General features: G+C 38.9%; 2 protein-coding genes across 3 annotated transcripts; one reads left to right on the top strand and one right to left on the bottom strand.

The window, feature by feature from the left end:
- Positions 1 to 801: 801 nt before the first annotated feature.
- Positions 802 to 11341, bottom strand: zdhhc3b (zDHHC palmitoyltransferase 3b). 2 transcript variants are annotated; one of them, XM_026300453.2, is made up of 8 exons: positions 10962 to 11341; positions 10759 to 10886; positions 6923 to 7254; positions 6356 to 6480; positions 5361 to 5457; positions 4770 to 4851; positions 4442 to 4572; positions 802 to 2377 (listed from the first exon to the last, which is right to left on the bottom strand). In XM_026300453.2, exons 3-8 carry the CDS (start codon positions 7223 to 7225, stop codon positions 2219 to 2221), a joined length of 897 nt encoding a protein of 298 aa, XP_026156238.1. In that variant the 5' UTR covers positions 7226 to 7254; positions 10759 to 10886; positions 10962 to 11341; the 3' UTR covers positions 802 to 2218. The 2 variants fall into 2 exon arrangements, with proteins under 2 accessions (XP_026156238.1, XP_026156237.1); XM_026300452.2 differs by lacking the exon at positions 10759 to 10886 and having other exon boundaries at positions 10962 to 11337.
- Positions 11342 to 11606: 265 nt separating this feature from the next.
- exosc7 (exosome component 7) lies at positions 11607 to 14162 on the top strand. Its single transcript, XM_026300454.2, has 8 exons — positions 11607 to 11891; positions 12047 to 12148; positions 12328 to 12422; positions 12835 to 13000; positions 13150 to 13220; positions 13356 to 13479; positions 13574 to 13729; positions 13987 to 14162. Exons 1-8 carry the CDS (start codon positions 11835 to 11837, stop codon positions 14089 to 14091), a joined length of 876 nt encoding a protein of 291 aa, XP_026156239.1. The 5' UTR covers positions 11607 to 11834; the 3' UTR covers positions 14092 to 14162.
- Positions 14163 to 14179: the final 17 nt, after the last annotated feature.

Here is a 14179-nt window from a genome sequence, read left to right on the forward strand (position 1 = left end):
AAGTCCGACTCTCTATGGCAGTCATGGCCTAATCGATGAGCAGACACAGAATTTCTATACATAAGTGGAATATGATTTATGAAATTATGTGAATGCTATCCATAATCTTTTTATAATTATATTGAGAGAAAAAAAAGGAGATAAAAGTAATTTTTCATTAGTGTCAGGAACATATTGACAGCTAAAATGTTGTGACATAGACATTGTTTTTATTCCCTTTTAAACAAATAGAGAACATAAAACAGCATGTGGTCCACATTAAGTACTGCAAATAGTTTCCATACCTTTAACAGACCATATCGTACAACTCAAAAAAAAAAGAAACTAGTGTACTGTATGTGTAAACTGAACAGCACCTGTTATATCTCCACGTCATAACATTTTTGACTTTTTAAAAACTCCAGTAATTCTAAAAGTCTAAGAAAATCTTATTCTTGACAATGCATTGATGAAAGAATTGCCTGTCTCAGTTCCTCCATTCATGAAGCATTCAGTTTGGCAACGTGTGCTCAAATTCCTTCCCACATCTTCAAAAGGGTGTTACATACAATAGTAAAGCTTTCAAACACATTTGGCAAAAAGCATTATCACTGCTGCTTCTCTTCCGAGTGGCAACAGCTGTGATGATAAAAAAATTCTACATGTCCCCATGAACATTTTCCACCTACTTATTTTTAATCACTTTATTCTGTAATCCTTCTTCATTCTTCAGTCAGGCTCTGTAACACAATCTGTGGCAAACTGAATCATCCACAGGCAAATACCATCAGTTGAAAGTGAATTAAACTTAGAGTCAGTGCATTGAGAGAGCAACGTGCTTTATTCCACGTCTTTTCATCTGAGATGAACTGAGAGTTTCCATCCTGTCTGGTGGTTTTGACGCGTCACTTTCAATATTTTACAGGTCATGCTGCCTTCTACAAGATTGTGTTTACATAGGATCCTTAATAGTTTCCTGAAATCATAATTCACGTATACACATTCAGCAATTACCTCAAGTCATAGGAAGACAGTTATGTTCCTTAATTTAATACATGAGACAAACATAAATGCAATATTTCTTACATTTTCTGAAAGGTAAACCATCTTGCTGCACCTTCTTCTTCTGCAATGTTTAATCTTGAACCATGAATATTCACATGACTGAAGTGGATGGAAGCACATTACATACCTACACACATCTTTTGCCATTTTATGGAAATTGTGTTAAGACTAAATTTCGATGGAAACTTGGCTGCTGTTCACTTTTTACTTTGAGTTGCTTCTATTGCAGCCCCAACGCTTCCTACTGCTGCTCCACATTAAAAGCATTCAACCTGAAAAACACCAGGCCACTTTTACTGTGAAGCAATCACAGGAAGCAATGTATTTTTCATTAAATGCACTTTCTACCATCTGATTATGCCATATCAACTAAGAATTATGACTTTAATTCAGACACTGCGCATCCATTGTTGCTCTCTGTCTTCAAGCCTTTGATGGTCCTTCCCAGCTGACCTGCACTGGCATCAAAGAAGAATACAACAAAATGCTTAAAAATTGTATTAACCTATGTGATCCTGTCTCACCCTGTCTGTTAAATTAAGGCAAAATAATAGAAATCTCTTAAAAAGCAGCATATAATACCATTCACTAATGCACTGGTCTAAGGCAAATCTTCCATAGAATCCCACAAAAGACTATTTAGATGACAGAAGTGCAGCAAAATAAGAAGAGAGACCATCACCACAAGAATTAGAGGCAGACAAAACCAGGTCCTGGTGTCTGGACTGTGCTGCTTTAAACGAAAGCATCCTGGGCGTACGTTACACCGTTTAGTGTTATAATCAGGCATTATCAGATGTATTGTGGGACATTTACTCAACTGCAAGCAAAATCAATTTCCTGGTGTTGTTTACCAGCTCTTATTAGATGCTTCTTGTCAAGTTGTCGCTGATTAGTTTGAGATGTTTTTTTCGTTGTAGAGCGCCTTTTGTTTTTTCACAGCTAAAACTCAGTCTCAGTCAGCACCAAGAGGGAAAATGAGTAAAATGGGAAAGTAAAAATATATATAAAAATAATGTAATAGTTTACAGCAGAACACCCTGAAATATCAAAAAATGAGAGAAAATGTAGAAGTGGGTAGGAGGAGTCCATGCTCACTGATGTCCAGCCAGTAGGAGGGCAGACCAGGGCTGCCTCAGTTCACAGCATCAGCACTCAGCTTAGTTTCTGGCCTTCACACTATGTATTGGTACACATCTGCTTTGCCATGGTCAGGAGTTGCAAAAGGGCTCAGCCAGGCTATTGAGAACGGGTGGCCGAACACCACCTTCATGTTCATCCATTTAGACTTTTTGGCCCATCTTCTCTCCTCCTTCTTCAGTTGCTCAATACCCTGCAGGGGTAAGACATATGGGAAGGGTGAGTTTCCAGCACTGAATCATGTTTAACAGAGATGTAGAATATCAACTGTGAATATAACTCTGTCTCTTTAAATTTTAATATTCCAACAAAAAATAACCACCAAGAAAAGATCTTAATCAGGGTGTTTTTCTGAGTCACTTGGAGAGGTGGAAAAAAAAAAACAAAACACAGGCTAGATGCCAAACCACAATCTTAACTATAACTCAAGCTGAAACCTAATTCTAACCAGTACCCTAAAACCATGTCTTCAAACATCCCTTTGAACGGTCGTCAGAAAGTGAGGAGAAGGTTCTCATACCAAAGGTAAAAAAACCCACAGATACAGCAGAGAGCTGCAGGCTCCATTAGACTGAAACTGAATGAGATGATCTTTGTAGTGAATATTATGACACTGTGAGTCATCCTCATGGGTGGTTTCAGCATATACGTTATGAGAAAATGTTCTAATCTCAACCTGTGTGGAGGCTGTAAGTGAATTAGTTCCTCCTACTGACAGCACACCAGCGATATGACTTAGTGAACAACAAACTGCATGATTGTAGAATGGTTAACCTTCACTACAATTTATATTTAGGGAAGTCAAAACCATCATATGCAAACTACAAGAAGCTGCACTACATTTTTTCTATTAAAAGACCTACCTATGTGCCTGGGTAACTAAACTACCACTGACTATGTGGTGTTTCTCTCTTATTCTAAGTCTGATGTTCCTTATAATACTGTCACCAATTTCTTGTATATTCTGGGGCATTTCATGCTTTTATTAGTGATGCAACAGTAGAAAGATGGTACAAATTAAAGGATGAGAGAGACATCAAAACACATTTAGATACTATTTACAGATGTTACTTTTTTCAGCAATAGCATTCAATGCATTTACATTCAGCAATTACCCTTTGGTATAGTAGCATTCATTGTTAGTGGTGGAGCCTGCCATCCTTTGATGGATTCAAATTACCTTCACAAAGATGAAAGTCTCACAGGATAAGATAATGCATGTAATCCAGAGTTCCTGTTTGTAACTTCATCTCACTGATATCAGACCCACTGCTTCTGTTCACTTTTTGCACCCTATCAGATGTGTATTATGTTACTACTAAAGCAATCTCAGTCTTTCTGCAGCTGCTGCATTATATTAAAAGTGTGGAACACAGCTCTTCCCACAGGTGTCAATAAAACTGCCAAAACATTAAATGTTGTTTTTACTAGTTCCAATTTAAAACCCTTGTTTCATCCTAGAATTTATGTTTTTTTTGACTGTAGTGTTTTTTTCTTTCAATGATATAAACCACATGATCCTCAACACTTTTGCATACTAAATAACCTTTCTCTGATTTCTAAATTTGTGATGAAGTCCAGCATCTTGTTGCATACTGCCTATAAAAATATGCACACCATTATTCCAGCTTTTGTCTTTTAGAGTCTGGGGAAATAAAATCTCTTGATCTTATGGAGATTAATTGCACTTACTGTAATTTACTTTGGACAAATGAATCTATATAATAAAGGTTATGTAATAAAAGAAACAAGTCCAACTTTGCTTTATTTTAAATGTTTGTTAAAGTAAACTGGTCTTGTTTTGAAAATAAGTTATCTTGTACTAAATATGCAAAAATTTTATCCATCTGATGGTAACAGATGCAAGAGCTGATCCGCAAATCCCATCTGGATGCTCTTCTGCTTATGGGAATAAAATACCTGAAACTTTGGATAATGCTGTTGGTGAAAGTTATTTCTGATCTTGAATTCATATGAACAGAATTTAGTAAAAATAAATAAACAAATAATAGAGCCATATTCTCAGATTCCAGAGAGCTGGTAGGGATTTAGTGTCTTGCTTAAAGGGACATGGAAGGCTTCTGACAGAGGACTGGTATTGATCCTCCAGATAAAGAACAACCTCACAGCACAATACCCCCTGAAAGCTTAAACCCAACAATTAGAATATTTGGGCACATGCAACTGAGACTCTGTTTTGTACGAGGTGCACAAAAAAAAGTAACGTGGAAGTGAAAACATTGCTCTTTTCACTCACCGTCTCATCGGTACAGATGGAGTGGACCTGAGTCCCAAACATGACTGCAGTGAAAATCAGAAAAAGGAGACCCTCAAAGCAGAGGAGGATGAGGAGGATGACAGTTGCTGGTGGAGAGAAGTTGCTGCACTCTGGTGAAGAGGGGGAAGAAGAGAGATAAAACAGAAAAACTTTGTTAGCTGTCTATAACCTTACATGCATAAAATGTTTAGTTTACCACTGTGTCTCTGATTAGCAACTAAAAGTAACTGCTCTCTCTGCATTTCACTGAAAGGTAAGAACCCTCTGGTCTCTATACTGTACTACTAGCATACAGTATGATACTTACTTGTCCAGTCTTCTTCAAAGCAGAAAATAAAATGGAAGGCCACCATGACCAGTGCATGGAAGGATATTAGTGCAATGTACATCTGGAAAAAATACACATACATCAAGAAGCCATAATGGATTCACAATTACAGTCATTACATTGTAACAGAAGCTGCGTGAATCATGGCTAACAGCCCAGAACTTTCTCTTTCCGTGCTCTTTGTGCCCCTTAGACACCAGAGGGCAGGACCCCAGAGAGCAGTGCATTAATGGTACCCAAAAGGGCAGGTCATAATTTGAACATTCCCAAGAGTGTCAGTAGAGCTATAGTGATAAGGAGAACGAGCTAACAATACTAGAAGGTTACCCATAAAAAAAACTGGAGCTGGAACAGCAATTACAGCAGAAGACATTCAAAACATTAACCAGCGACACTATTAGAAACTCCTTAACAGTCTCACAGGCCACGCCCATTGCATTGCAATATAAAACTGTTAGAATACAGTCCAGACAATTACAATTGTGAATGTAAGATGTATAGAAAATATGAGAATCATCCTACTGAAGTGAATTCCTATGTATTTTAGTGGCATGGTGGTCAAAGACTCACTGTGAAGAGCACAAAGTATTTCTGGTTGTTCTCTCCGACACAGTTGTTCACCCAGGGACAGTGGTGGTCCATCTTTTTGATGCAGCGTTTACACACACTGTGGGTACAAAGATACATTATCAAGATGACACAATGAAATAAAAAACTATTACAGAGAGACTGTGACCTTGACAGGCTGCAATCCCTGGACAGGCAAAACAACAAAAAAACAACAATCTGATGTGAGACGAACAGTTTTCAAACTCAGATTCCTCCTAATCATAGTGGCCAGTACATGTCTAGCTATGTGTATGAGGTGTGTAAGGCCTGACAACTCATGATTTATCATCTGACAATCACACTCACTGATGTGCTTTGCTAATGTACTTTCAGAGGCAAATCTATATTTAAGAACCTCCTGTCATGCGTGTGAAATATTATTCTATTGTGTCATTAGAGTGGTGTATGATCTGAACCACCCGCAAGGATGACTTAGACTCTTCAGCAAAAAAAACATTTAAAAAGATAAAAATAAAATCATATGATTCATTCAAACCATACTGCCTCGCCCTTGAAATAGAGGAACTCGCTTTACAATTCAATTACACTGCAATGTTTTTGCACCTTTCATGCCTTCAAATCCCAGGGAAACCAACGTGTAACCACAAAGGAAACTCCTTATTATCAACTTGCAGAGTCTACAGGGAGATATTGTTCAGTTTCTCTACAAAGCCACACACACACACACACACACACACACACACACACACACACACACACACACACACACACACACACACACACACACACACACACACACACACACAGGGGAGGCTGGAGAGCCAGTGCAGGAGCAAACACAGATGGCGAGAGGAGTCCTCAGTGGGAGAGTCATCGGGACTTCCTTCTGCAAGGTGCCAACTTCAGCAGAACGCTCCCATACAGATCCACATCTTAACATTTTAAGAGTTGCAGCAATTGAAGAGAAAACTAGTAATCAACACTCAGTGCTGTACCTGCAGTGGTGAGCTCTGTCAGGTTTGATGCTGCAGCATTTGGGGCATTTGTAGACCACTTGTCCTGGTTTGAGCTGCAGGCTTTCGATGAATTCTTTGGTAGCGTTTCCCTTCGGCACAGCTCCCTGGAAAACAGTGGAGAAAAGGTGTAATAACAAAGCATGCCATCACTGTTTTTATTATCCAAAAAAAGGAGTTCCTACAGAAAGAAATTTTTCACTTAACCTGCCATGTTAATAACTTCAATACAAAGTGAACAATGAATCAATTACCATAAATCTTATAGCTCAAATATCTATCGACTGTCTTATAATATTATTAGCTAAAGGCACCAACTGGGTAATGATATCACAAAAGATGAAGAAAACCAGAAAAGAAGATAAGAATGTTTAGCATTTATGCTTGAAAAGCAACAATTAATTAATTATAAAAATAGCTGCACATTATTTTGGGGTATTATCTGACTAATCATTTTTTCTTGTAAAGTAGTCAAAGTCTTCTGTACAGCACTAAGAGAAACCGGTTAACTAAAGAGCTGACACAGTTTGAATCTAGAGTCTGACTCACTGGGTCTGTGCACATGGCCCTGGCATGAGAGGCGAGGGCGAGAAAGGCAAGGCCATTGAAGAGTGCCCCATTAAAGAGGCTGTAGGCCACGTTCTTGGCCGGTAGTAGCAAGACGAACACCACCACAAACTCTGCATAGAACACCAGGAACCAGGTGATAATGCCACACACAATGCCACATCCGTCGCGGATGAACCACATGGTGTCGGAGCCCGTGCGGGGTGGGGGAGGAACACAGTGCTCGGGCTTCAGGTAGCCAGCTTGCCGCTCAATGTCCCTGGTGCGGGAAGCGGGGTTCTTCATCCTACGGTGCCTGTGGCTCCAAACACATACTGAGAGGAGTAATAAGACAGATGGAGAGGATCAGCCAGAGCAGAGGGATGGGAAGAAAATGAAAGGAAAAAAAAAGGGAATTTCATAATTAGGCAAGAGATCGTTGTCATTAGAAATACAAGGCTGTGTCCAATGATCATAAAATAATCTGCTGATTATTTTCTCATTAAAGTGATTCTTCTTTTGCTCTATACAATGTCATAAAATAGTAAAAAAATTCCCCAAAATGTTTTTTTTCAACCAATGGTCCAAAGCCAAAAAATGACTCATTTCCTATCTCATACAACACACTCTCACAGTTGAGGGTATAGACAGAGTGTTTCATTGAAAATGGCCTAAACAATTATTCAAATATCAAAATTAAAAATATAATGATAATTTTCTTTCAATTAACTAATTGCTGTTCCTAAATTTTACCTTTAAGTGCCCTGTCTGCATTATTGCCTTTTCACAGTATAGCAGTGTTGTCCCATAGCAATTAGGAGTTGCTGGAAACAGACTAAATATGTGCACTACATCCTCAAGGACTATAAAGACAGACAGCAGCTAATAGTGAATCAGCAGAGGGCTTGAGACAATACACAGGAGGAGGCATTGCATGAAGGAGAAACAAACACTGACAGGTCTAACCCTGACAGGCTACACCAATTTCCTCTCACATCAAAAAGATGGATTGAGAGACCTGTAATTTACCATTTGGCCTTAAAAGCAAAACAAAACAATGCTTCAACAAAAAAAGGCCTACACAGTTGTCCTGAGCTGCACTGAGCCTGTGTGTGTCCAGCTCTGTTTGGACCGATGCTTATGAATAAGCAACTGAGCAGGTCTGCATGTGAAGACAATGACAATGCGACTTCAAAGGGGCCAAAATGTCAGAAAACCAAAAATAAGACTCACTATTATAAGTGAAAAAAAGACTGGAATTAAACAGCTAATTCCTGGGGGATGGAAGGACCTCAGCACCCTTCTCACTAAAACCTGCACTTCTAGTGAGTGTAATCAAATTGCTTGGTCATTCCTGAGGAATCAATCTATCCATTAGGCTTAACTGAGTGAAAACCTAATCTCACTTTTATGTCCGTATTAATTAGGGCTTGGCCAGTCATGTTGGCAGTTAGGCATGTTCCCCAAGGACAGGAATTTAATCAGAATGAAAACGATACAGCGTTCCCACACCATGTTTGGGAGCATATTAATCAAAGTCAATCATATCTGGATTAAACTAGAACCAAAAAAAAAAAAAAAATCAGCCCAGGTCTAGATCACTAGATGACATCCATCCTTCTGTATTTTATGACCAAGTATTTTCAAAGCTAATGACATTCCCATGATCCTTAGCCATACTTTGCGTTTACTGCTAAGTAGCAAAAATTAGCATTAACATCCTTAACAAAGGCAGTAAATATGGTAAATATTAACATGTTAGCACAGTGAGTATGTTCGCATACTGATGCACCACAGTGCCTAAGCACAGCCCAAGACTTACATCATAAGGGCTACATATGAGGTCTCAAAATGAATGGAAAACAATGCCACACTTGATGTTGACAGATCCTGATCATAATCCAAACCTTTGTTCAAGTGGTAGTAAACAGTAAAATGAAGCACCTATACTAAAGTAATGTTCTTCAAAAACAAAGCAGTTAGAATCCATATAAAACTACTTGTTGCTAAAGACACATTATGTAAAGTAGCAAAAATGAGCTAGGACATAACCACTCATGTCCCCTTATATGAGATTTTACATCTTTACCTTTAAACTATGACAACAACAGGTCTGTATTGCATATAACTAAGTTTTCTTTAAATTCTACTTGAACTGTTCGTTTTTGTGAGATTGTTGAGATTTTGTTGAGTTTATTACCCTGAATTGGTTGATCCACACCTATCATCATTGGTACTACTGGTACAGAAGATATGAATAAATTTGTGGTTTGGAGGAAGTCACACAAATTCCTAACAAGGACATTTACTTTTACACACAACTGTAAAACAACATTCATGTGATTTCAAGATCTTGGGAAATCCTTGGTAGACAGGTTTATCAGTCAAGCTACCTGTTAGCTATTAATATGAGAGTTTAACAGTATGTATCAGATCTAGGTGAGAGTAGATAATTTCAAGCAAAACTTGTTCCGCTGAGGGTGATGACTGTAACTTAACTGTTATGCGGAATGATTTAACAACTCATTCTATTAGAAACACAGAACCTAAGATGGCCCGAGAAACAATGTTTATTGAAAATTCAAAGGATTAACCAAGACAGAAACCTATAACAATAAAACGTCATGAAAGACCTGGAGTGAAACTAACTGCAAAATCAGGGTTCATCAAGAACTATCAGCTGGGTCAATGACTCCTTTTGTAGTAGGCTGGAGAATGAGTCTATCTGATTACTCTCAGTGAACAGCTATTTTTACAATGACAACAACTAACAGCCTTGTTTGTAACAGAAGCACTTACAGAACAGCCAAAGAGATTATAGTTAAGAATGGTTGAAATGCCCCTACACTGGTGCTTCTGCAGTGCTGCAAGATAAGAAACAGTACGGAAAAATGTCAGATTTAGACTGCAGCATTGAGCATACTCCAAATGTATGCAAGGCTCAATCAGATATTCAATTAATAATGTATGGGTATATCTGACTCCCTGCTAGAATGCATTTCAGAGCCACTGACAGTTGACAAGCACGATGGGAAGCATGAAGCAACATATGATGGAAAGATGAGGGACATAGATTTGACAACCTGGTGAAAAAATCTGACTTTACTTACTGATTGTTACTGATAACATACTAAAAAGTCTGATCTTGTTGGTTCATGCCTCCCTAAACTGGCATATTACACTAAGGCGTTTAAGCTAACTGAAAAATAAATCATTTTTCCATGGTTTTTACTAAAATACTGCAAAACAAACCAGTATTTCACCAAATTCTGTAGCTTGTTTATGAATCCTAGCAAACATTAGTTTATTTACACTCTGCATGAAGTATTTAGATAGAGCCACATATTTAAATAGCTACAGTCACATATTTTGATAGCAGGGTATTGTGTATTTTGAAGTATTATGAGATACATGGAAAACTTGAAGACATCCTGGACTCTGGAAAACTCTTTTTTATTGGTTTCAAGCAACATACTTTGGTAAGAATGTGAATAACGTATAAAGTCTAAATTGTAAGTAAAAACAAACGTAGATCTGTCAGCTGAGCCCCACTATTCCTCTCATTATTATACCCCTGTAAACAACTACTAAAATGAATATGACTTTTAATCAGCCGTTTATTTAAGGTGATATCATGGTTTTTATACATTTTTTTCTTACTAGAATGATACAAAACAAACTGAAAGCATGGCAGCTTGGCATACACTCTTTCCATGCTTTGTGGATTTGTATTAATGGTGAATACAGAAGAAATAAACTAGGATATGTTTGAAAACTCACTATGTAGTCGTTATTCTAGACTAAGAGACTTTCTGAGTCTCTTCTGCTTTTGAACTGACCTATAAGAAGCTGGGAAGTATCCTGACCACATTAGGCCTGTAGAGTCATTGTGACATGTGAAGTAACTCTGGCAGCTGGATTAAGACATCTGGATTTCCAGTAGTTCGTGTCTGGTCACAGTCACAGGCTATAAGTGACCGTATAATGCAGATTACGTTAAACGCTTTCATGGGTAACAGGTTTAGTGAGTTTGACCACCTACCTCGCACTCTCCTGGCTTGTCGACTAAAGTTTCTTGAGGATGTCGAGTAGTTTCGAGCCTTGTGGAGTTAAAACGCACCAAACCCTCCACCGCTCCGTCTGTTAGCTCAGCCCCAGCTAACCCCACTGATCCGCGGGCAGCTGCTCTCTACGGCTCCGGGGTCCGCTCCCGCTTTCACTGCCGTGTGGGTCTCAAGAGAAGACAATTCGCTTATTTTATTAATAGCTACAGCCGTGGATCGAGCCTGAAAACAACCCAAGTCCGGTACTTCTTTCTCAGTCAGAGCCAAACAGCAGCAGCAGACCAACCAGGAAGTCCTGCCATGTTTGGTCAACCGAGCCCCGAGTTTGATCTTCCAGGTGTTACGCCCTCACTGAAGGTTCAACAGTTAAATACTGACGTGAGCCCAAGTCCCGCCTCAATTTTGATATAACCTAATTTCCCTCTCTGAAATTGCGTAATCAGAGTTTAGTATTTTGGAAATACAATTTGTGCCGGGCTTTTGTCTCCGAATTACTTACTAACGTCGACAAATGGTATGCTGAAAACATTACTTTGAGTATATGTCTGCTACTGTCCGAAACCTAGATTATAAGAAGAGCTAAACACCATATTAAGTTTTGTTTAATAAATTTATACAAGCAGACATAAAATAGGTCATAGCGCAGAGAAAAATTCGTTAAAAAAACTGTGGGTTGGACATTGTTTTATTCAGCACCACAGCCCGTGTGCTACACTGGTTGGGTGGAGTCCGTCTTCCGAAGGATTGCGTAGAAATTTACACAGGCGGGACATTCGGGTGTGAAAAGCAGGCCCTTTCTTATGACGTAGAAAACAAGCGCCGGGCACTCACGTTTCGCGAGTTTGTACATTATGGCAACAGTGCAAGTTAGCGAAGCTGAAAAAGTGTACATTTTACACGGTATACGGGTAAGTTCTTCCGTAACTCCCTTCAGCTCACTACTCTTCATTATTAAATTATTCCCAGAAATATCGCGACAGTTATTTGGCTACGAGAACAGCGGCACAGAGCTAGCTGCGTTAGCACTGGCTAAGTCTGTTGACATGTTGATTGTTGTCATCAGGATGATTTACGAGTGGATGGAAGAGGCTGTGAGGACTACAGGCACATGGAAATAGAGACTGATATGGTGTCCAACACAGACGGCTCAGCCAAAGTCACACTGGTAATGATAACATTTATAGAGTATGTTCAGCAGAAGACTTCATTTTCTGCCTCTTGCATCTGTGTACCCAACACATTTCACACGCACACACGTCTTCTCGTTAGATATATTAGTCTCTCTTGCTAACTCTTTACCTTAATTTATATATGATGCCTTTCCTGGTACGTGTTTTTGTCTAGGGGCACACAGCAGTTCTAGTTGGCATTAAAGCAGAAATCAGAAAACCAAAGCCTATGGTGCCAAATGAAGGTTATCTGGAGTTCTTTGTTGACTGGTAGGTATCTTGTCATGTCTCAAATTTAAGGAATTCTCACTAAAAATGATTATATCACATTTTAAACAATTGTTGGTATAGGTGTTGCCTAAAATATACACATCTGTCAAGCTTAAAAATAAAACTGGTTCATCTGTTAACAAGTATGTTATAACTAATGTCCTTGATCAAAATGATCCATTTTCTGTTGGAGTGAAAGATGAAAGTGTCTGTACTGATGGTGATGATTAAATCTTAGCATATCAAGGATGATTTAAAAATATTCATATGAACACAGTGTGTAAAACAGTGTTAAAGCATAATAATGGTTGAACCGTTTTTGTAGTGTTGTACAGATCCCCTGCCAGTAGGAGGTAGTGTTGTATTATCTGTTCTGTGCCACTTGTGTGTTCTGTACTCCTTTCATCTTTAGTTCTGCAAATGCAACCCCTGAATTTGAGGGCAGAGGAGGTGAGGAGCTAGGGACAGAGCTGAGTAATACACTCTACAAAGTCTTCAACAACAAACACAGCATGGACTTGAAGAGCCTCTGCATCAGTGCAGGAGAACACTGCTGGGTGCTCTATGTGGATGTGCTGGTGAGCGCTAGTGCTCGAGAATGTGTTACAGAAACAATCCAAAATTTAAGCACACAAATCCCAAGATCTCTTTTTTCCATTCTTCACACGATTACCAGTGTCACTTTGTATATGTAAAAAGGTAGTACTGCACCTATCTGTTTCCACAGCTCCTGCAGTGTGATGGAAACTTGTACGATGCCATGTCGATAGCTATCAAAGCAGCACTCTTCAACACAAAGTAAGTAAAGTGTCATATTGTTATTTGTTAGGGTCTTTTTGATTGGATTGTTAATATTATGATCCCATACAGAAGCCACATCTTTCATGTTAATGAATAAGCTTATAGATAGTGCTCTGACTCCCTTCCTGACAGAATTCCGAGAGTGCATATATCAGCTGATGATGAAGGAGGGAAGGAAATTGAGCTGTCAGATGACCCGTATGACTGTATGAGACTTAATGTAGAAAATGTCCCCTGCATTGTGACTCTGTGCAAGGTAAACACACTTGATAATACTTAGAAGTAAAGAATTTATAAAGCCTATCATTACACAGTGAAACATACTGTAGAAAATGCCTGTTTTTCTGCAGGTGGGCCACAGGCACGTGGTGGATGCGACTCTACAGGAGAAAGCCTGCTCTGTGGCGAGCCTGATCATCTCTGTCACACACAAGGGCACAGTCACTTGCATGAGGAAGGTGGGGGGAGGCAGCCTAGACCCAGAGAGCATCTTTGAAATGACAGAGGTGAGTATAGCCCTCCTCTATGGCCATCTGTCCTCCTCTTACCACAGATGATACATTACCATGATGTGATGTGATTTTATTTATTTGTTGTTGTATAAAAGCAGTAGCAGTTTGACTTTGACCTAGTATTCAGGTTATTTTCTCATGTGGATAATATATTAGAAGTTTGATATAACTTTATTGTGTGAAAAGAACACATATGATTGCATAAAATTAATGCTGTACAGCAGAGAGGTACTGAAATATTTTATCTCCAGGCAGGTAAACGTGTTGGGAAAGCTCTTCATGCTCCGCTCATGAAGTTGCTGCAGCAGGAGGAGAGTTTAGGAAAGACACGACGGAAAGTTGGCTTTCTTGGTTAAGATCAAAAGCTGTACATACATTATGAGTGTGTGTGTATACACAATATTTTTAATAAAATGTTTAATTTGTACAGTCTGCTTCTCTTTT

Source organism: Mastacembelus armatus, chromosome 11 (assembly GCF_900324485.2).
Source record: "Mastacembelus armatus chromosome 11, fMasArm1.2, whole genome shotgun sequence".
In the NCBI taxonomy this organism is placed as follows: Eukaryota; Metazoa; Chordata; class Actinopteri; order Synbranchiformes; family Mastacembelidae; genus Mastacembelus; species Mastacembelus armatus.